At 43.1% G+C, this 23,870-nt stretch overlaps 1 protein-coding gene across 6 annotated transcripts in view; it reads left to right on the forward strand.

Annotated features, from left to right (window-relative positions):
• fam172a (family with sequence similarity 172 member A) overlaps positions 1-23,870 on the forward strand; it is a 150,659-nt gene that overhangs the window by 40,852 nt on the left and 85,937 nt on the right. For all 6 annotated transcript variants that reach the window (XM_034212534.1, XM_034212537.1, XM_034212539.1 and 3 more), the window contains exon 7: positions 16,227-16,445. In XM_034212534.1, the coding sequence (XP_034068425.1) occupies positions 16,227-16,445 (219 nt within the window). The remainder of the gene's footprint in view (positions 1-16,226; positions 16,446-23,870) is intronic.

Below are 23,870 nucleotides of genomic sequence, written 5' to 3' on the forward strand. Positions count from 1 at the left end.
GCAGACTTTCTTCTTTTCTTCTTTTCACACAGATCTTCCTCCTTTCCCATATACTGTACCTTGTTTTTGTCCGTGAGCTAAGCAGCATTTATTCTGAGACAGTGCCTGAACTCTATCAACACTCTAACTTTTTGTTAGAATTAACTCTTGGTACTATTTGTTTATTAAGTTATTTATTACGCCATTGTAGAAGTTGGAATTGCCGTCTGGGCTGGAAAAGACTTGCTAAAATAAGTATCAGGATGTCCATTTTAACATTTTCGACTGAACATTGAGTCTGTTGCAAAAGGGAGGACTACTAACCTTCTCTTTGCTGTCAAAACATTTTCCAAGATTCAATCCTAATACGAATAAACGCACTGACTGGCTTTTCACTGTGTTAGATTTGAATAAGTATGTATGTCTGAAACACAATACAGGCAAAACATTTTAAATTATATATATTATCTATCAGTCAACAGGTCAGACAAATTCATCCACCCTGCAGCTGAATGAGTAAGAAAACTAAATATAATATTGTATGCTTCAATCCTGTTCTCCCATTTACTTAAATTCAGTGGATTCTGTGATTTTCACTCCTTATCCACCCATTCGTTATTTCTTCCTTATTCTCCTTCTTGAAGCCTGGGAGACAAGCAGTTGTGTGAAATGTTTAAACCTAAGTGTGTGATAGATGAAAACACACAAAGTGGTCAAACACTGTTTATCAATCTTTTTTCGCTGCCTTTAGCATTCCTGTCACTTTTTCAAGCTGTGTGTGTTAGCAAAAACATCGTAGTTCAGCATCATAAGCAGATTATGCGTCATTATAGAGGTGCATGTTTTTGAAGGGGGAAGTGGTAGGAAGGTGAACGGAGTAACCCTGCCCCCTTCCAGTGGCTTTGCCTTGCCTGCCCCCCCCCCCCCGGGTGCTGTGGTTTGGTTCTGGTCGTTTCAGCTATGTCAGATATCAAAATGGGTTCTCCCCCTATTTCATTGTATAGTTTTCAGGAGTAACTATGTAGGTAAGTTGACAGGTCCTGTGCTTTCACACATGTTGGTAATTGTAAGCAGACATGCATAAACACACGGCATTACCATCCACTGTGGTATCAAGCAGAATGCAATAGGCACTGTAGAACTCAATATGGCAAGCAGAAGTGTTGCAGCTTGCTTATTTATTATTCGTAAACATGATTTTATAGCGCAAATATTTTTTATTCAAAGTTAGGTGTTAAGCCAGCCAGTTTCATGTTCCTCCTCATCCCTCTCCTTCTGTTTTTCCATCCACCAATTCCTACCCCACACCTGAGAGAGTTGAGGGTCTGCCGTGCCCAACTTAACCACATGTTTGCAGGGTCAGCCAGAGTATCTGGGTGAGAGCCAGCCCGCTGAGAGCCAGGGCAGGCCAGGGTTTGGTTTGACCAGCAGTGAGCCCTGGAGTGTGGGCAGACTGACATGGAGGTGGGGGCGGAGAGCTTGTATCCTGCAGATAAGTGCGATACACCATCTATACACACAGGATGGGCTTTTCATCATACTCCACTACACTGGCCATGACTGCCTGACCAGGGGAAGTGTGTGCGTGTGTGTGTGGGGGGGGGTAGGGCAACGTCAAAAAGAGTCATGCACAGTTTTTTTCTGATATGTAATGGCAGCGTAAACTTTTCACCCCACTTTCTCATGTGATCTGACAAAAACAGCATTCCACTGAAGCGTATGCGCCTTGCACCTGTGTGAATGTGTGTACATGTTTGTATGAAGCTTATGTTTGTTTCTGAGCTAATTGCAATAAGACAATTCAGACAATTATATTCCCACCAGTTAATTCAAGGTTAGTTTTGTGAACCCATTTGTATGCTTCACTCAGGCATTGTTCAAACGTCTCTATATATGACGTATTGTTTTCCATAGTATTTAATGATATGCTTTAAAAAATGTAATGGCTCATATCATGTATACATTTCTATAGAAGAGTAGTAGGTTGCTTCTCAGTTTTTATGTCAGACACAGCAGTCACTCTACATATGTGTGTGTCGTCTTTGAGTTTGTTGCTCTGCCTAATAGCTCTGGCAAGTGAATGAGGCCTGATGTTTGGAGCTTATTTAATAGGCAGTGCGCGTGCATGTGTGTGCGCTTGTGTGTGCGCTTGTGTGTGCTCAGTCTTTAGCAGTGTGCCACGTCTCAAGCCCCTTATTCTTGGATAATTGTGCTGCAAGTCCTCAGCCTCCCCTTTAGCCTGAAAACCAAGCTCATTGCGGCCCCCAAAGAGCCCCCCGACAAAGTAGAGAAAAAAAATCCCAAGTTGTCCTTGTGCATAAAAGTAGATTCTACTCTCCAACACCTTTTCAAATTAATATTTGTGATGGGCGCCATTCTGCCAGCCCCAGTTTCTGTTCGCCGCCTTTGTTCCTCCGTTTGATGTAATGGAGGCAAGGACAAAGAGGAGAGCAGGCAGAGTGTGTGAAAATGGTAGTTAAGTGGGCTTAAGGGCTCCTTCAGTACCTTCTGAAAGGCCTGGACCCTGAATAGGACCCTCGCACTGCTAAGCTGTAGTGCAGTAAACAAGACAGGTTCAGCACAAAGGTGCGTCTCAAATGAGCACAGACACCCTCCTCCTCTTTTGCCTCACCCCGTCTCACCCCGACCTCCCACCCGACTCTGACATCTGGCCAATCCCAAGATCTGTCTTGAGTCCTCTCTTATTCCCCTCCCCTTTTATTCTCCCTTCATTTTTTTTGCTCTGCTTCATATATTTTCTCTTGTTCCTTAGTGTTTCTCTGCACTCTCCTCTGGTGTGTGTGTTTGTGTTTTGTTGTGCTGGTCCCGGCTGGACGGCTTGCTCCCCCTAGCCAGCCTCGTCCCCAGCGTTGGGGCGGTTCGGCTCTTTTGTTTGGTTAATTGCAATAAGTATAATGTACTAGTCTCTCGGAGGTCCACGAAAGACAATTAGACAATCCCAAGAATTTAATGAGACACCACCAGCCCCAATCCCCCATACTCTCCTTTGTGAAACACCCTGCTCTACGCTGGCACCGACTGATGTAGTGAGGAGGGGGTTGCCATGCAGGTCGCCCGTCTGTGTCTGTTTGTGTGTTTACCAGATTGTTGGTCTGCCCATCAGAGAAATACGCCAGAGAGAAAAGACCTAGAGAGATGAAATAGAAGAAAAAAAACCTACCACCAAATAAAGTATTCCATCTACATTTTATTCATTTATATGGCACATTTCCAGGCCTGTTGCACCATGGGACTCTGATCTAAAGAATTGCTCTTCCCGGACAGGACAGACTTCCAGGGAATGTCCGTGTAATTATTAAGAACGATTATCCTTTTCACCCAGTGAAGGGACAAGAACACTTGACAGTGTCATCCCCGAAAGGAAGAAGGATTGCTGGGGGTCCTGGGTGATAGACGAAACCCTGGGTGGCCCTTTAAGGACTTCTCTAACTCTCTGTCTCTTTCTGTCTTTTTTCTCTTTCTATTATTTCACCTAATGTATTCCCTTTCTCTGTCTCCTTTTCTCTGTTTTACATTCCATCGTTGACTCTTTCTTAGACCTCTCTCTGGATCATGCCAAGATAAAGCCGGCCTAAAACAGGAAATATTCATACATGATTCATTATATCTTGCTTCACCTCATATGGAGATTAATTAATAATTTCATTCTGCCATTGTCAAGTGCCTGTAATTCACAACCTTAAAACCTACACATGTACCACCTCATGAAGAAAGGATTATTTCTTATATTCCTTTGTTTTGCCATTCTCTTTTAAATTTTTTCTCTCATTCTGTCATTCCTGTGCTTTTTTTTCTCTCTGGCTAATCATGGTGTTACAACAAAAGACGGGGCTCCATTATTGCATGTGTGCGTCCCAGAAGAAAGGAAATGAGAACGGGACAGAGGGTGGCCGTGGCATGACACCGCACTATTAATCTTCCAGTAAAGCCTTGTCAGGCAGAAACGGACACAAATGGATCACTCCCATTAACTGGGGGAGTGTAGGTAAGGGCTTTAACAAGCGTTTACCAGAGTCCATTTTCTCACTAATGAAGAGGGGAAATTCGCGACCTCCCGGCCAAACCTGCCAGACCGCACTTAAAGGTCTGGATGGAGGAGAAAAGGAGGGAGGAAAAAGAGCCGGAGGAGGACAGAAGAAGAGAATTGATAAAATATGTCGTATCGTGTATGGTTCATCCTTGGCCACCCTACTGTTTACCCCCAATACACATGGAGGAGAAACGCCGCAGCCATGAGACAACCGTGTTCTCTTAGACCTGTGAACTTTTGTCAGGACCATTATTCCAGCTGTCAACATGTCAGCAAAATGTCATACCTATTGCCTATCTGAAAATCCTGCATTTAACTATTTTCCAACCACATGCAAACTAAGATGTAAACACCCATATGTGTGAGTAGATTCACAGACGCACATTTTGTCTTGTGGTCTTTTCCCCCAATTTCTACATTAGATATTCACACATAAGGGTGCACTGTTGTCACATTCGTTGACACCCCAATCTTTAGGGAGAAAGACAGAGGGCCACTATGGTAGGTGTCATCTCATAAGGGCTTTGCATTTATGCGCTATGTTTTAAACATGTGTCTGTCATCCTCCTGAGCCTTGTCCTGAGCTGTCATGTCTGTGGCCAGAGTTCTGTCCGCAGAGCCCTGAAACCTGCTGGTACCATGGCACAGACCTCCGAGATGTCTCTGCATCACAACCGCACTCCCAGAGCGGGGTGTGTGTGTGTGGTTTTGTATAAATGCCTATATGTGTGCCAGGTCTGTGTTTATCATCTGTGAGTAACCGAGGAGACTTGGATGCTGAATGTCTAATGCATCACTAGCTTGTCAAGCCACATGATAATAAGAGATGTGCTGGAAACATTTTAAGGATCAAGCTGTGGTGGCATAGTGTAATTCATCACCGCCCTTCCAGATGTCAAAGTGTTTTTGTTTAAGTCAGTGAACACGCAAACGGATTCTTAAAGAATCACAGAATTCCAGTTGCACTAAATATACTGTTAATGGATCTTTGGCTTTTTTGTTTGCTCACAGTGGCTCTATCATGTCCATGCATGTCATATACTGAATGATTGACTTTCTGCTTGTACTTCCTCCCAGCCATGAAACCCCTGTCTGAACGTCTCTTGATTGGTTAGTTTTGCATCACAATGTTGATAAGGCAGTTATATCACTAGATGGATGCTTTTGGCTGTTGTTTTCCTCTGTGTCAAGTGGCTGTTAACAATGAAACCAGTTTCCCGACCACAGCCAGATCAATGGAGCTAGCGTCATTAAAGAAATAGCAGCACACGCTGACCCGAGTGATACCGGAAAGTGAGCATGCAGAGGAAGAGAGGCGCGGCCCAGCCCGTTTGTCTGTTATCACTGGCTCTGTGTTCCACAGGCTCCCAGGGGAAACTACGAGATGAGGAAGACTTCACCTTCCTCCTCCCAGGCACCCCCCCACCCCGTCTTTCCTAACACTCCCGCTCCTTCAGCAGCCCTCCCCTCCCGCCCCCCACGCCCCAAACATTTTTAATTATATCTTCTCCCAAGTAGTGCGGCTCAGTAACCAAGGAGCTGACATTGATGCATGTGCTGATAAATCCGCAAACACTGGAAACAAGATTAACAAAGATTTTGAGGAAAGGGTGACAGCTAATTTTGCGCAATGGTCGGCGCCTCATTCAAGAGTGATGTTTTTGATAGAGCGAGCCACGCCTGAGAATTCATGCTCCACACAGGGGAGGGGGGACGCGAACACAACGCGAGGAGTTCCGCGGCATTTGCACTTTTTTAAATTGTTCTTTTTAAAAAAACAACTTTTCCTCTCTCCGTTACTCTGGAGACTGTCCCGGCCTTTCTTCCCCCTACCGAGCATTTAGCTGCTTTGTTTGTGTGTTTATTTTTTCATCTTGTTTGATTGTGCACTCATAACTTCACATAATATATTCACACTCAAAAAGACAAGATAATTCACTTAACTTCATTGTCATCACATTTTGCCACACATGCCATCATTTATATTACAAAGTGAGCCACATTTACACAGACTTGATAAAGCATTAACCTATTGTCAACCTAATATGATAATGTTCATTTCTGTTTTTCATTGTCTGTAATTTAACAAACAAGACAACTTGCCAAATATTTAATGGACAAATAAATAACTTGAGAATAGACTTTGCATTCGCTTAGCTTCTCTGTCTGTCTGCCGGCATGTTTTCGTGTGTGTGTGGTTCTGTGTGTGTGCCAGTCTAATCAGTGTGATCTAATCAGCAGTGTGTATTGTGGAGTCGGTGACATGCCACTCCAGGCCCGTGGTCCTGTCTCTGAACTGGCTCTTAACCCACTGAGACACTGATACACACTCGTCTGAGAAAGATATCAGTCTGCCTCATCACACACACACACGCACTCGCACACACATACACACATGCACAAACACGGGGAGAGAGAACAAGATAACAATCATACTTCCACAGCTGATTCCCTATTTTCCCATCGAAAAGCAACACCCTACCTCTTTCTCTTCTCTTTCTCCTCTGCAGCCAATTCCAAGTCTATACAGTAGAAACATTTTGTAGTTTCTTTTGTTTTTCTCATGCCTCTCTCTTTTTCCTTTTTCTTTTTTCCACCTCTTTATGTGATGTCTCCCTTCTCAGAATGGCCTCCCCTGTCTTCATCTGAAGGCAGCTGACAGCTTCTTTTACTTTTCTTTGTCAATTTCTCCTTCTCCCTCTCTCTCTGTCTCTGTAGCTCTCTTTTTCATCTGTGCCTACCCCCCCTCCTCCATCTGCTTTCGCTTTTGTTTGCCCGGCCCCTCTCCCATCCCAACTTGATAATGGGGAATGCGGTGTGACCCTGACCTCCATCGGCCCTGCATCCACCTCCGACCCCTCCAGGTGACCTCCGGTCCCTGTTTTGACAGCTTGATTAATTACAGAGTGTTATGATTTATGAGAAAAGCAGTATGTAAAAATAATAGACAACAGGTGGTCTTAAAAAAAGTTGTGGATTTGAAAGAGCTTCTAGTGAGGATTGTGGTGGCAGTCAGGATGGGGGAGTTAGTCTGTGTGTGTGTGAGCGAGAGAGGATGTGTTTTACAGCCGCTTTCCATGGTAAATTGCTTTTCAACCGTTTTTGAAGGCTACATCGGGTTAATAGGAAAATGTCTATTGCTCCATGCATGGTTTCCTTCGTTGCCACAGCATGGATTTTTGCACGTGTATTTGGCCGTATGGTGAGAGGATGAAGGGGATTCCAACATACATGCGTAGCACCATGTGTGTGCTGTGAAGCATAAACCCAGCCATGTGGTAATGACACTATGGAAAATGTGCAGGAACACACAGACATACATGCATACACACACTGATACACTATATTCTCTGCCACCTCTTTTCTAGGTTACATCCTGTGAAAATAAGCAGAGTAAATGTCAGGACAAAGCAGCCATAGTGTTTACCCTTCACACGTCAAACGCAGCTTGTGATTGGCTGTGGCGACCTCACCTGACTCATGGACCTGTGGTGCAGCGCCACTTAGAGAGAGGTCAGGCTCTTGGACTGTTGGAGTGTGTGTGTGTCATTGCGGTTGTGTGTCCGTGTGCTAATAATGTTGCCTTCTGATTTATTGCCTGTTGCATGATTGCAGCCTGTTTCACTTTTCCAGTGTGGGAGGAGAAATTAATATTTTACACATACAGGATAGCAAATTTCATTGCATGAAAGGTCACACTTAACATGAAATATCGCTCACATACATACACACGCACACTTCACATAGCAACAGTCAGCGACATCAGCAGGACCACCAGTTATCTCTGTGGCGCTCCCTCCTAGGTCACAATAACAGGGCAGGGGTGAAGGGATTTCTCTTTGACCCTTGACCCATGGAGGCCATACGGGTCCGGTGATGTTCAGTAAGATTAATACCCTGGGCAAAACAGCATGGTCTCATTATTCACCAACACAGTGCCGTTTACTGGTAAATTACACCCAGCGCAGCACACCTGCACATTTGTCAACTGAGCAGTCAAAATCTCCATTTGGAGCAAAAAAATACCTTGCTCTCTTAATGTTCTATTAGGTCACACATTACATGAATTGGCATTAGCTATATAATGCCAAAAATAGACTGTAATTTTCCATGGCATACCCTTGTGTATTACTTGCCATGGTGATGGGTATATGCCTTTATCTCTGAAAATGCATGCATACATGTGTTAGTTGTATCCTGCCATTGACCCAACCGGCTCAGTCTGTACATATGGCCATGCGTCTCGCACCCACCACGTGTGTTCATGTATGTTAACGCACTAACTACCTGTCCAGATGGTAACGTTGAAACATTCATCAGTGGTTTAATATTTGCTCCAGCTGAACTGAAAGGCACACTCACATTTTGGTTTCATCGTTATCACTATCATCAACAGAGATGGATATTTCATTCAGGTCAGATACTTAGTTTTGTGTTATCTTGTTGAAGAATTAGATTTTAAATAGCTGCCAAAGGCTTCCTTCTCCCATCTTTTTCATAATCATTATCTTAATTTTGCATTGTATTTCTTCCTTCCTAAGCCTATTGAACTCAGACTTTGCCTTTTCTCCTTCCTTCCGTGCACACTTATTAGTGGCCTTCAGGACAGGTTTGCTCCTGGGATGCATCCACACCTCCCTCCTTTCCTCGTTTTGTAGCTTCTCTGCCTCCCCCTCTCAGCTCACCTCTCTCCCTGATTTATACATTAAATAGTTAGGCAGGAGGGTAGGGAGGCACCTATCATTCCATGATCTATATCTCTCTGTGCCCTCATTAAAAATACATGTGTATGCTTAGGGGAGACAATATAGAATATATAAATCAAAATGCTAACGGCATCAGAATAAGCCTCTTGTATTTATTTCCCCATAGCTTTCCCTCTGTGGGCTCAGGACTCTTCCTGCTTACTGTATTTCCTTTGCTCTTTTGCATTTGTTTGATACTCTAATATTAAAGTATATTGGAAATGTTGTTAATTTATTATGCTAGTGATTTGATAATCTGCTCAGGCAACACTGCTAGCTGGAACATGGCTTATTATAATATCCCAGTTGTTTTACCTGATTTTTAAAATAGAAAGATATAATCAATGTTTGATAATTTAATTATGTCTGTCTGCTTACTGTCTATGAGGCTGATTTGAGCTCTGGTGAGACAGCTCTAAAATATCAGTGATGCTGAGTTTACATTCACAGTCCCATCTTTGCGAAAGACATGCTGGTCTTCTGTAAAAAAAAATTGACAAATGACTTGTGTAACATTTACTTGCACAATCGATATCTCTGACAATTTCCACCTGGACGGTGATTAATGCTACATCCACCCCCAATCTAACAACCCCAGCCCCAACCCTGCACCTCCCTCTGTGGGTGTCGTGCTGAGAGCAGATGAAGCAGGCCTTCAAACTTTGTGTGTGTCAGTATGTGTGTGTTTGTGTTTATGTGACGATGTCAGTCCAGACACTCGAACGCTTGATCAACCGTTAAGCATGGATAGTGGCTAAACAAAATCACAGATTCACAGACGTCGAGTATAGTAAATAATTGAGGCATAAACTGGCTTTTGCATTGCACTGAGTGAGTTAATCAACAGTGTCTGTGTGAGTGTCTTTCCGTCTATCCTTTCAATAAGGTTCTGAAAATAGACGGGTCGGGAGGAGGGAGACAGGAAGAGAGAGAAATAGAAAGTGAAACAGAGAGAAAGAAATGTAAATGCGAGCATGAAAAGAAGCTGAGGCATCAGGGATCTGAAGCTGTGTTATTCTCTTCACTTCCTCCACCCCACTGCTCCACTTTGAACTCATTTATAAATATTCAGCTCCACATATAAACAATATCCAAATGAGCGCAGACTTCCATGCCAAGGTTAAAAACTCTGCTGCGTATTACAGACACAACTACTTGACTAGCTCAAAAGGTTAGCCTCTTATTCTGACCTAAACTATTTGTGCTCATTAAGATCAAGAAAAGGATAATCATTACCACAGAGTCTTATTTACTTTGACCAAATTAGTGTGTGACTATTAGTGGAAGCGAACACCGTATGAAGTCTTTGAACTTGAAGTGAAAGTTGAATTTAGAGTAACTTAATTAAATGTGTGCTCTTTATTAGAGGAGAAACTCATGCAGTGGCCGATTTGTTTAAAATTAACTCGGAGGGCAAATGGGAAGATGAAGCTCCGGTTTGTCTTGCTTTTCCTATGTAAACATTTGTGTTAGCTGCTCAATTGATTGCTTGAACATACATGCATATGGGGTTAAGCAGAGAAAAACAAAAAAAAGTGTAGCTCTCCTACCTTATGTATGCATTGTGAATTACACCACCTAATGTACTGTAGGCATAATTTCAGCACATTATCTTATTTTCTATATAAACTGTTTAACAATACTGGAAGATTGTATTTAGTAACATTTAGGTCTTCTTTGCAAGTACTTGCCTGGCCCCCTGGGTATCGCTAGTTATCAAGAGGATGATTGATTTGGTGGTGACAGGCTGATGACAACCCTGTCTCATCCTTCCTCACATCACCTAAGATCCACACATGTCTTTTCATAGCCCCAGTGGTACAGTAAGTACTCTACTCTTCTGTTCTCAGAGAAACATAGCTGGGTGTTTGGTTGGGTATGGGGGGTCGCAGACTGGTGCTGTGTTGAAATGAGAAAGGGGGTACCGTGACTTAATCTGACATTACTGTGCGATCTGTGTGGTATCTCGGTTTCAGGGAGAGGGGGAGTGGGAAAGAAAGAGAGAAAGAAAAGAGGGGGATCGGATGGATAAAGAGGCCCTGCATGCAAAAAAATCTCACATAGAGACGTCGACAGAAAAGGGCAGGGTGGCCCCGACAGTGAGGGAGATTGAGAGTACACTTGTTATAACAGTATTTACCTATCCACTCAGATCCTTCATACTTATTTATTGAGGAGCATATTGTTTTGTATATGTTCTTCCTCCCTGTAAAGAGTTGTGTATTTGTATTTCATATTGCTTCAGCCACAAGTAACTGAAATTGTGACGCCAGTTCTTTGCTCTCGCTTATTTTCTATAACTTGTTTTTTCATCTCCGTCGGCCATTGTGCCTCGTACAGATCTCAAACCAGACTGTAGCCTCCAGACACCCCTCCCCTCCTCCTCATCTTATTGGGTATGCCAGGCAGGGTGACCCTTTCCCCCTTGTCAGTCAAGCCTGAGCAGCGAATCCGGAGCTGCGTATTGCTGAATCAAGGAAGTGGAGCGAAGGCTATTGAGAAAAGGGAGCGCCGTTTGCCTCGATCTTAACAGCAGCCCGACAATAAACCAATAAAGTAAGATGCTCGTGATCCAATTTAAAAAGAAACCTATTGCACTTTGAATCTCAACATGTAGGATACAAGCGCGTGGATACATAAATACACCAGAGCATTTATTTGCTCCTATTCACATACAACCCTAAATTCACACAACCATACCATCCACTTTCCTCACTGCATGCACCCGTGACCGCTATCAGCCATGCTTTGTACCTGTCAAGTGCTGTCCTTTTCCCTGTGCCCAAAGCCCTGCTCACTACATGAGAGCTCTCACATCAAAGCTTCGCTGAGCTCCACACGCACAGATGAAACACCCTCTCACTCCGGCCGCCTCTCTCCCCGCTCCCGCACATTAGACACATTTCATTTCATTACAACGCCACTAGAGAAATAGAGGTGCTGCTGTCTTAAAGGGACATCTTATTTACTCTCTCTTGCTCGTGTGCACTCACTAACATGCGGACACACACACAGACATACACACGGTATCTGCTTTCTTTTCAAATAATGCGACTGGAAGAGAAAATAATGGTCTGTTACCATCAAAGTACTAGTGGACAAGTGGCATCTAATTTGACCATGAAGGGGGTGCATCATTGTCATCAAAGAGTATTGACAATATTGTTAAGATGGCACGGTATGGCTTAGACACCGTTATCATAAATCACAAGCGTCATGATATTCACAGTATATTGCAGCTTCATATTTTATGTTTTTTAATATATTTTGTCTCAATACCTTGCAGATAGTGAGGATAATTTATGTTTTAAAGAGCTTCATAATGCTGCGTGTGGGGAGACGGAGGAAGGGTTTCATCACGATGATGAGACAAGCCCTGGTTTCCTTAGCAGCCGCAGCCTTTGTTGTGCTATCTGGTGTGGGACAGGCCCACAAAGGAGTGCTAAGGATCGTCCAGATCGAGGTGATGGGGGTCGGGGTTCCCCCCCTTAGAGGGGTCGGGGCGACCCTCTTGACCGCTGGCCCCAGGGCAGGGGCTCAGTGTGATGGTGGCACAGGGGCACACACAGGGCATGGGAAGAGACTTTAGCCTGCATACTGCTGCAGAAAGACAAGACTGATCCAACGCTAGAGAACTGTGTGTGTGTATTTAATTTGAGACGGTGTGTGTGTGTGTGTGTGTATAGGACAAAGGCAACGTGACCCAATGTGAGCAATGTGTGAGAGAGAGATTTAGTTGTATAAAAAGCTGGGTGACCCGAGGTTTGCAGTGTGCATTTGTGTTAGATTCACACTTTGACAGCACATCACAACACAAAGATCAGATTTAGCAGGTGTATCCCGTGTGTGTGTATGTATGTGGGAGCAACTTGACAGATAGCAAGAAACACAAAGGCCATATGACCTAACTCTACAAGGGTGTATTGTAAGATGTATGGAGAGATTTGGCTGTCAAAAAACAACGTAAAGACTAGAATGATGATGATAAGCTCTGTGGGAGAAATTAGTTCTGTAGGGATCGGATAAACATTCACAAAGTGCTGTTTAATTTGAATGTAATTTATATTTTTCTTCTAAATATAATTGTTTTTGTAGATAGGTTTCTAATATACAAATAGACAATGACAGTATACATTTATATTAATTTGTATTTATTGGAATCACATTTTAAAAAGACAATTATATAAAAATAAGGTGAAATTGTGGGAAAAAAATGTCAAAGCAAATTTCATTTTTTGTTGCTTTACTTAGTTCATCGACTCTTTGTTGTAAATAGAGTTGATAGAGAGAATAATAAGAGCAGGAAGTGTCTGGACAGGGAACACAGTGTTATGCTGACACCAACACAGACCTCTCAATGTTCAAATAAATGATGGTTTCCGACGTAGGCCCTGCTCCTCCAGACTAAGTACGCCGACAACACTGGTTGCCTTCACAGCAATGTCCTTCTGGGTGACTGGACAGCTGAAAGGGTTAGCACTGTTAGCTCGGTTAGGTGTGTTAGCCTCTCCAAAGGAAAGGCCATAGGCTATAGGCCACTCAGGGTTAGCATAAGGACGCTAAAGGCTACGAACCGGGCCACTTGAGGTTACCAAAAGTATGCTTAGGGCCACGAAGGGTTATTGACCAGTTAGGATAAGAGCCCTGAAGACTAAACATGGTTGTAGGCCACTCAGGGTTAGCATCAGAACACGTGGGCCAGTGTTGCTAAACGGTTAACTTTTGGCCTTCTGAACCAGGATTAGGGGAAAGGAGAAATGCACACACAGTGATGTGATGGTGGTGAAATGCAAGGCTTTGATTTTTTTACGTCATTATTTCCTCCTTTGTTTGGAAAATGTGTTGGCAATGGAGAGTGGTTTTCAATGTGTCATTACTTAGTATTTTTATAAATACATTTTACTCGTCAGTATTAAATGTAATCATTTATTGATTTTAAAATATATGTGGTTCTTATAATGCTGCTGCCGTAAGCTGAACTGGTCTTGTCAGTTATTTTATCAGGCTGCCACCAGTGGGCAGTGGCACAAAGCTGGTGTGGATCTGGTGAGACTCCATCTCTCGGTCTCTCCTTCCTTCTCTATCTATCTTAGTCTTATCATTTTATCTATCTATCTATCTATAACTCCCTTCTCTGCTTTCACTTTTTGTTCTTTCTCTGTCTCCTCTGCTCTCTCCTCTGCTCACCCACTCCTATTTCTTTTTCATCCAGCGATCCATCTGTCTGGGTTTCTATATTTGTGTGCAAATGTCTATGTGATATCTGCAGGCAATATTAAGTCTCCCTAATAGTTTCTCATCCATACCTCTCCAAGTTTCACTTTTTCTTCTGAACATACATAGGCACACAGACTAATACAAATCCAAGTTAGAAGAAACATCATCTACCTAGAATTTGCATACAAACTATAATGTGGGACATGCCGTTTTTTAAGTCATAAATCACTTGCCAAATTACCATTAGACTTGCTGTGCCTTGAAGTACAATTCAAACTTTACTCCATCATCATGCAGATGCCATTATGCAGCAGGACATGTTTTCAAATTAGAATTTCAAAATACATGTTTTGAATAAAGTAAAAGCTCTTTTAAACATGTACTTAAAATAAAAGTAATTAGCAATTTGATCACGTCCAATATTCCTCACACTTAAAATGTTTTCTTAAGTCAATACTCTTTATATTTATAACACCTTTTACATTACAAATATGTCTATCGAGAGCCTTGTCTGAATTTGAAAGGGAGTGAGAATCAAACTAATTTTATAATCTGAATAAGTGAGAAAGTGTCATTTTGCCGTTGTCAACACACGGCAGGTGCTAAGGGAAGGGGTGTGTGGCAGGTTTGATGTCGATGGGCACAGGAGGGACACACACTCAAGCTGCGTCAACGGAAGACAAGCACAATGTGTTAACACTTATCAAGGAAGAGGAGACGTGCCGTCTTGAGAAGACTGTGTGTGTGTGTGTGTGTGTATGTGTGTGTGTATGTGTGTGTGTGTGTGTGTGTGTGTGTGTGTGTATGTGTGTGTGATGAAGATTTGCAGAGGAAGCTGAACAAACTCCCTCTCACAACTCCTCCTAAAGGTCTTTTTGTCAGCACTGCTGTCTTTCATATGTGTGTGTGTGTGTGTGTGTGTGTGTGTGTGTGTGTGTGTGTGTGTGTGTGTGTGTGTGTGTGTGTGTGTGTGTGTGTGTGTGTGTGTGTGTGTGTGTGTGTGTGTGTGTGTGTGTGTGTGTGTGTGTGTGTTTGCACAGTCGTTTACCAATACATTTGAGTCTTGGGGTGTGTGTATGTGTGTCACAATGGGGGTTGTGTGTGTTAAGCACAACCAAAGTGAAACAGGAATCCATCCATGTCCTGCTTTAGTTTCAGAGTGCTTGGGATAATAAACAGTTCATTAAAATTGCTTCAAAGTTGAAGAAGTCACCAAAGGCTACCAGAAAACTTCCTTTTCTTCACAATACATTTACCCTCTGTAATTTGTTCTTATTATAACCACTTGGGTTCCTTTTCTTTTACATTTCCCTCTGATTCTTAATTTTTTTGTTGCCATTTTGAAGTATAGTTAAACAAATATTTGTAATATTAATTCAAATGTTTTTTGGCTTTTGTAAATATTTCTACACCTTTTATCTGCAGTGCTGTCTGACGCCTTTACACACAATAACATGCTCATACACAGATACTTATTCCATTGCAGCTAACTCTTTGAGCGATGGTGGGATCGATTGTGTTTGATATTAAGTGACACATGGCCTTTGGAGTCACTAAATGCTACTCACCGACTGAAACCACCGGTACTGAATTTCAATACCCCGGTTACTTCTCAGGCTTGTGCCTGCAGTGACACTCTCTCCTCTGTCTCTTTCTCTGCCATTTCTTTCCATCTGGATTTTCATCATTTCCCTAGTCCTCTCACGGTTACGGTATTATTTGCTCATAGATACCCACTACCAAGATTTTCTTAAACAATTTAAGACCAATCAGATTTAGCCTGAGTAGAAAAGTTTCTGAGCTTCATCGTAAGAGAGATTTTCTTGCTGTGCTACACCAGCTTTCCTCAGTAGGTTGGACAGAGTTAATATCATCTTTTTTGGTTGGAAAAAAATACAATATCTCTATGGGTGCTTGTTTGTCCAGACTCTCTCACCGCACAAACACACACACTCCCATCTGCCATGCTCTTTACCTGAAGATATGTTGTAGATATGTTCTTCTTCCCTGTAGACACTTTGCAGCTATTCTTTTAATGCATGTTGTCTTATCAACCTGTTTAGTTAATATTTGTTTTCAATGTTAAACACCTATATAAATGAGGTTTGTTATATTATTCTCTATCAATAGATATATCTTGTATTAAATTGTAAAGCTAGTATTATGAACAATTATGTGGATGATCCTGTTGCCATGGTTCTTATACACATAATTGTGTGTTTCTTATCTGTTAGGAGGGCTACAGTGTGATGGTGCTCAATCCCAACGAGAACTACCTGGAGGTGGAGAAGTCAGCCATGTCCTCTCCCCTGCCCTCTCCTACCGAGCCCTCTGACGAACCTGCAGAAAAACGGGATCGTAAAGATGATAAAGAGGGCAAAAAGAAGAGAGAATTTTATGAGAAGTATCGTAACCCACAAAAGGAGACAGAAACTGAGCGGATCCCTATACGGGTAAGTTGTAGAGAAATGGAGAGACTGAAAGAGGGGAGAAAGAGAAAGGCAGGAGGGGAGTGTTGTGAGAGCCGCTTGGAAGGACAGAAGAATAGATGTTCGTCAAAAGCAGACATGATTTGGACAGCGTGACAGTTAGGGTCGTGGGAGGAGGTAGGAATAGAGGCATAGGTGAGAAAATGGGAGGGAGGAATTTGGAAAAGTTTGCAGGAGACAAAAGTGGCAAGAAGGTGCAGGGAGGAGGAGGGTGGGAGGTGGCTCGCTGAGGAAACCAGGGAAGGAAATGTTAAGTAACAAGAGATGATGGGAGGATGGAAGGGAGGATGGGAGGCAGAGGGAGAAAGAGAGGCTCTTGTGTGGTCAGCCTGTGTGTGAAGAGGTTGGCTGTGCTCCAGTCGCCTCTCAGTCAGCAAGTGTTAACCACATGGCTACCTCGCTCTCTCTCTCGCTCTCTTTTTCTCTCTCAGATGGTGGGCTGGTCAGTGCAGCTCTGGCCCTTCACTCCTGTTAACCGCTGGGATTATTATCTCCCTAACACACACTCTGCAAACACACTGCAACATTCTTATCATGCTACACTGCCCGTACACCACCTAATCACACACACACACCACACACTTAGCTTGGCCAGTTTACCTTGTGGTCAAACAAAGGAAGCAACCCTTCGAATAAATCATAAATAAATATGGGCAAGGTGATGAGAAATTAAAACAGTGTTCTCCTCTTCGTAAATGTCTTTTGTTTTACCCAATTGCCAATACAATTCATAATTGGCCTCCTAAATGGGGTCCAGAGAATTTCAGTTTTATTAAAAGCTCTCATTCAGTATGCTTTTTGAATAGTGTGTGCACAAATGGTTAGCCTTCCTCCTTCACAGACAAATGGTCCTGATGGATTTCTGTGTCTTGCTTTAGTGTATGTGTGTGTTCTTCTGCGTGTTTGTGTGAGAGAGTGTGAGTGAGTAATACGTCAGTCTCTGGTGTCTGAAAAGACTTAGGTCTGCTGTGGGACTTGCGGGCGGTGTGTGAGCTGTCAACTCAGCCCCTTTTTTTTCTCACCCCCTGGCAGTACCTTTACACACACTCTAATAAGGGTTAATGAGCATCAGTTCTATCTTACTCTATCACACTTTTATACATCTACGCTGGTCTCCCCTGTCATGGCCATGGGACTTGTGATTTTTCTTTACACTCGCTGAAATAACACGTGTGGTAAACAATCTGCCATTTATTTCACATTAATTCAGTCAAAGGATTTGCATCAACTGTCACTTATTTATATATTTTTTTTATTTTAGGCTATACATTAATATACAAAACCCAATAGTTATAATCATCCATCCAGGTAGGGTGTGTGTGTGTGTGTGTGTGTGTGTGTGTGTGTGTGTGTGTGTGTGTGTGTGTGTGTGTGTGTGTGTGTGTGTGTGTGTGTGTGTGTGTGTGTGTGTGTGTGTGTGTGTGTGTGTGTGTGTGTGTGTGTGTGTGTGTGTGTGTGTGTGTGTGCGTGTGTGTGTGTGTGCACAATGGGAATATGCTGGTTTTGCCATCATCTCAATGACCTCTGCAATCGGACTGGAGTCCAGCTGAAATGGACAAGACTCAACACACAGACTGAAGTCCCCGTCTCTGATGAACTGATCACAGACCCCAGTGTGGTTGTGAAGGCCGACATCACAACACCTCAAGGAAGAGACTGTGGAACTGCACAGAGACTCTGCAAGGAGGGTTCTGCTCAGCATGAAGCAGTCTGAAATCAGGCAGCACTGACTCATATTACAGGGAAAGCTAGCCTGTTTGGGGTTTGCTGACCACTCAGTCTCACACTCAGTGTTTAAGAACGCCGCTGTTGGTGAGGATGTTCTGACATTTACCATCAAAGCAAGACTGCAGGTATTACCCACTAAGTACAATCTGTCCACCTGGTACCCTCACATTCACACTCCATTCTGTTTAAACCATCAGGATTCACAACAACACCTAGAATCCATTGCACACATAACAAATGGATGTAATGCATACAAACGCCTGTACATAGCCTGTCATGACCGTATTGTGGACATTGTGTCTGATGCGGTACAAAACATCTTACCATCTAGCGAAGCAATGTACAAGCACACTAGAGTGTTACCCCGAGAGAATGGTTTGGTTTTACCAATGATGTCTTTGCTAACATCCCAAATACACCTGAGGAGGTTTTTGTTGACATCGACCACAGGGAGGTGCTAATATTAGAAGTAGGCTGTGCCTTTGACCTGTACATGGACCAGGCTTTCCAGGACAAGTATATCAAATACCAACCACTGCTCGATATGATAACCTGCCTTGGGTGCAAGTGTAGATATAGCATACTCTATATAGCATAGAAAAGCCAAACAAATTGCCAAATATTGCTCTGTTTCAGCTATTATTGGCAGCTTAGCCTTGTGGAGAAGGAGATGTTATGTGTTCCCCTAAGTGTTCTGTGCTGCTTAGCCCCGATATATTTGATTCCCTGTCTTATGTAATATAATTTGTGGAACCAAATAAAGTGTGTGTGTGTGTGTGTGTGCGTGTGTGTGTGTGTGGTCTAGCATTACTATACTTGTAGGGACCTAAATCTGTTTACATAGTCACGTGTGGGGACTCACCTCCCTTATGGGGACAAAATGGAGGTCCCCATGAGGGGAATCATTAATTTTAGGGTGAAGACTTGGTTAGGGTTAGGGTTAGGCATGTGTTGGTTATGGTTAAGGTTAGGATAAGTCTCCAGGAAATGCATGTAAGTCAATGTAATGTCCCCTGAAGTGATGTATACATGGTGTGTGTGTGTGTGTGTGTGTGTGTGTGTGTGTGTGTGTGTGTGTGTGTGTGTGTGTGTGTGTGTGTGTGTGTGTGTGTGTGTGTGTGTGTGTGTGTGTGTGTGTGTGTGTGTGTGTGTGTGTGTGTGTGTGTGTGTGTGTGTGTGTGTGTGTGTGTGTGTGTGTGTGTGTGTGTGTGTGTGTGTGTGTGTATGGGGGGGAATGGGAATATGCTGGTTTTGCCAATTACATTGTGTTAGACCCACAATAAAATGACCATGTATTCAATTGTTTTATTTGTTCTCCTTTTATAATATACATTTATGAATATTCTATTCTTACTCTCTTGCTTTAAATCTTTAACACGCAGTGTGAGGTCGTTAACACAGTCCCAACCAAGGTTCCCTTATCCTTCGAGGAAGCATGCAATATTATTCACATCTGGATATTGGACTCAGCTTGCTATCCCCAAGCCTGCATAATGCATGCTGGACAGGGTCAGATGCATTGAGACAAGGGCGGTATGCAGGAAAGGCTTGTCATTCTGAGACTGCAGTGACTCGGAAATACTGAGCAGTTTAATGGCCCCTACACACGTGCGTTGAAGCTTCAGCGCTTATGCCCATTCACTTTAAATGCGGTGACGTCGCGCTTTGCCGAACTGCATTATGGGAGCAAGGCTTCGCTTTGTTCGCGCAGCTCGCGTTGCTCGCTTCAAAGGTAGAGCAATGTTCTACTTTTGAAGCTTCGACGGAAGCGTCAGCCAATCGAATCATATGCCAGTACAAGCTCTAGCCAATCAAACCGCGTGCTTGTGTGTCCGGGGCGGGAGATTCATGTGATTGGTTGTTGGTTGAGCTTCAGACACGCCCGCCGGCAAGCTTCAACGCACGCCGCCGTGTGTAGGGGCCGTATGAGTCTTGGCTTTTCAGAACTCCATGAGATTAAAGTCAGTGCAGACACCATAACGGAAGAAAATAAAACACCAGCTCTGTGTCATTTCAATCCAGTTTTTTGTTAAATATAATCTGTGAACTTGATTAAGCAATCCATACTGTTTCTCTAGCAGTACATAGTGCAATATCCATTGTTGTGGCATATTTGAATTGCGAGATGGATCTAAAAAAAGAAAAAAAACATTCTACATCTGTTTTATCAGAGCCGCAGGATAATACAAAATTAACCTCATTAACCAGAAAAGTAAGGTCCTTGTCCTTAGATGCAGGGATTGCAAGACTCGGGATAAAGATTAATGAGTGAGCAGTTTGGCTCTGTGTTGGTGCCCCTTGAATTTTGACCTTTGACCCAGAAGTCAGCAGGATGTTTGTGTGTATGACCTCGCCTCTATCGTCCACGCCTCCTCCTGCACTGCTTTACTCTCCAGTGTTCGGCCGCTGTCCCCCCCAGAGTAAGCTGTCACGCGCGCACACACACATATACACGCAAGCAAAAAAACACACATGCAGTTGTGTAAAGGAACACACATACCGACAGACAAAAGAGTAAAAGAGGTTGAAAAAGCTTTTGACGTGTGTGTGTGTGTGTGTGTGTGTGTGTGTGTGTGTGTGTGTGTGTGTGTGTGGTGTGTGTGTGTGTGTGTGTGTGTGTGTGTGTGTGTGTGTGTGTGTGTGTGTGTGGTGTGTGTGTGTGTGGTGTGTGTGTGTGTGTGTGTGTGTGTGTGTGTGTGTGTGTGTCTGTGTGTGTCTGTGTGTGTCTGTGTGTGCGTGTGTGTTTACACTTCTGTTCGTCGGGGTGGGTGGTGGATCAAATCAAACCTCTTTAGCAGGGCTGTTTTCACCCACCCAAGACACATGGGCTCTCACATACACATGCACACTTACACACACATAAACCTTTCTTTATTCACTACATCTCGCACTCTAACTCCTGCTGAGCTGGTAGACCACCTGCACACAGCCATTCAGAAACACACACACTCAAATATATACTTTTACCCATTTTTATATATTGAAATCTAAATTTACACCAAAAAAACCCATAAACTTCAATTACTAGCTGTCTCGCTCTTCACTTATACCTGTAATAGTCACACAGTTACATCACATACTTTATTTTTTAAGATATTGACTTAGAAAGACTGACACACAAACACAAAACACACATATACATACACCCTCCAGCCTCTGATAGAGTTGAGTTTATTAATACGCTTCCTTACACACATTAATAAGCTCTTAACTGCTTTTAGGATTCTCACTTTTTAGCCTTGGGTTCATAGTGTGCAGCCTCTCAACCTTATCTAATCCCTCTGCTCTCCTCTCCTCCAGATCACACACCGCTGGGCCATGTTTAGGGGGATGTTGGTGGAGGAGGCAGTTAGAAAGGGAGGACAGAGGGAGGGATGGAAGGATAGAAAGTCTAATCGGAGGGATGCTGATGAGGATAGTGAGGGGGGGACGGCTCTCTTTGCCATATAGAAGTTTGGGAGTTCACTTTACTCTGAATTTTAGCAGTAATCCAGTTAGCTATTTTCTGTCAGCCAAGCGGAGGAATGGCAGGAACAAAAGCCACATTCATGGGCTTAAGAAGCTTCCAAAGAGTTCACCCAAGGCTGGCTGGTTGGGATTAGGCCAGCAGGCCCTGGAAAGAAGAAGGGGGAAAAAAGAGCAAAGGGGACAAAAAACAGAGCTTCACCGTTCTTTAAGCACCACTTATTTTTATAAATGACTGGAATACTTTTAGCTTTTAGTTTTTGTTATGCTTTTCGTTTTAGCATCTCGTATTATACCTTGTTCAGAGAGAGAAAGAGAGAGATAGACAGGGAGGCCCTCACTCAACAGCATTTTGAAGTAGCCGATTGAGACTATTCCTTATTTTTTTATTTTCGCTATACTGTACTTGTCTTCAGTGCAACTCTTAGAATAAGAGATATGTATAATTGAGACTGGTGAGTTGAATGATTTAGATGAAAACTCTCTTATTTTCTCTAAAATCCTTATCAAAATCACATTACAATGAAGCCTACATTTGGGACACACTTTGAGGATTTCTTGATTCTCTTTTTTCAACTTTTTATTTTTGTGTGTTTTGTTTGGTTTTTGTTTCCAATACATTTTTCATTTTGCTACTTGGAGAATTATGGTCTCCAGTGTCTTGATACCGTGTGTCTTGTACTGTCCCAAACTTATTTTTACTATTGTGGATTGTACAGAGTGTGTTTCTTAAAGGAAGGAGCATCCATTATTTAGACCTTGCCTCTCCAAGACCTGTTATTCCCAGCTGCAGCTGTCCACTGGGGCCAGCTGAGCTCCTTGTCCTTGTTTAGCAGATGATGTCCTGTTTCCCCATGTTCACAGTGTACTACAAAGCGTCCTGAGGATTCACTAAAACACACACACTTACACACACACACACCAAAACTTGATTATAAACATTAAGACATGGACACACAAGCACACATGTTGGTAATTGTATTTGACATGGCACTACAGTGTTCTCTATGGGACTGGGTTTTTGCTCTTTGTCACCTTCACCCCTTTGCCCCAGTCTGTGGCCCACAAGCAATTATACAGACAGGGTTTATTTGACATTTGACCTGTGGTCGTGCCAAGAAGTAAGGCTCAGCATATCCAAGGACAGGTAGGGACTTGATTAACCTCTGAACTTGGTCAGAGAAGAGGTCAATAACTGGGCCAGAGGGCGGTTCACCTGCTTGCTGCAGAGAACAAATTGGCTAGATACCATCTATGTATTTGGGTGTGTATTTCTGTGTACTGTAAGTGTGGTAGAGATAAATGTTTGACCTGTGTATATGTGTATCTGTCTTTATGCGTTTGAAGCCAAAGTACAAGCTTCATAGGAAACTACATGGCACGTTTAAATCTTTATTTAAACTGCTTTACATGCAGGTTGTGTTAAACTTCAGTTAAAGAGTAAATGTTCTACTTTAAGTTAAAAAGAGGAGTGAGTCTGTTAGATGTTCTGGTTGTTAGCCTGCTTGAGCGTTTCTGGAAATGTGTAGTACATAACATATGTGTGTACACACATACATATGTGTTTGCTCAAGGCAGAAGCAGTGTAGCTTGTCTCATATCCCTGATCCCAATCTTCTAGTCAGGTCAACCATCAAACACATCCATCCTGCCCTCCCTCGCACCTTCCCACCCACTGAGGTCTCTCTCTCTCTTTCTCTTCTTCTCTTTCTCTCTCACCACACAGCCCTGTTGTGGATACAGGCTGACCCGAATAAAGACATACACAGACACACACACACACATACACACAAAAAAAAGAACCTTAGGGTCATCCTGGAACAAACAAAGCCTTGTCTGCCTGCCCGCTCTCCTTTGCCTTATGTCAATTAATGGCTCGCAGTAATTTCACCTGACAATCCGGGCGGCAGCGCAAGGCTAGCCGAGATGTCACAGCGATGACCTTTCTGGCCCGCAGCCGCTCTTTTCTAATAAAGAATCCCACAAACCCACAGCAACTTCCTTTGTACTTTGTTAATGAGTTATTGATTTGAAACAATGCCCTGGCAAATATTGTCAGAGCAGACTGACCCCACCAAGGTCATGCTATTTCATTGTATACAGTCTGAGCAGGCTAATATGCACGTAGGATCACATGGCCGCTATATTTTCTCTCCTTTCTCTGGCTCTGGCTTTCTCTCCCTCTGCCTCCCTCAC

The sequence above is a fragment of the Gymnodraco acuticeps genome, unplaced genomic scaffold (assembly GCF_902827175.1).
Source record: "Gymnodraco acuticeps unplaced genomic scaffold, fGymAcu1.1, whole genome shotgun sequence".
Classification (NCBI taxonomy): domain Eukaryota; kingdom Metazoa; phylum Chordata; class Actinopteri; order Perciformes; family Bathydraconidae; genus Gymnodraco; species Gymnodraco acuticeps.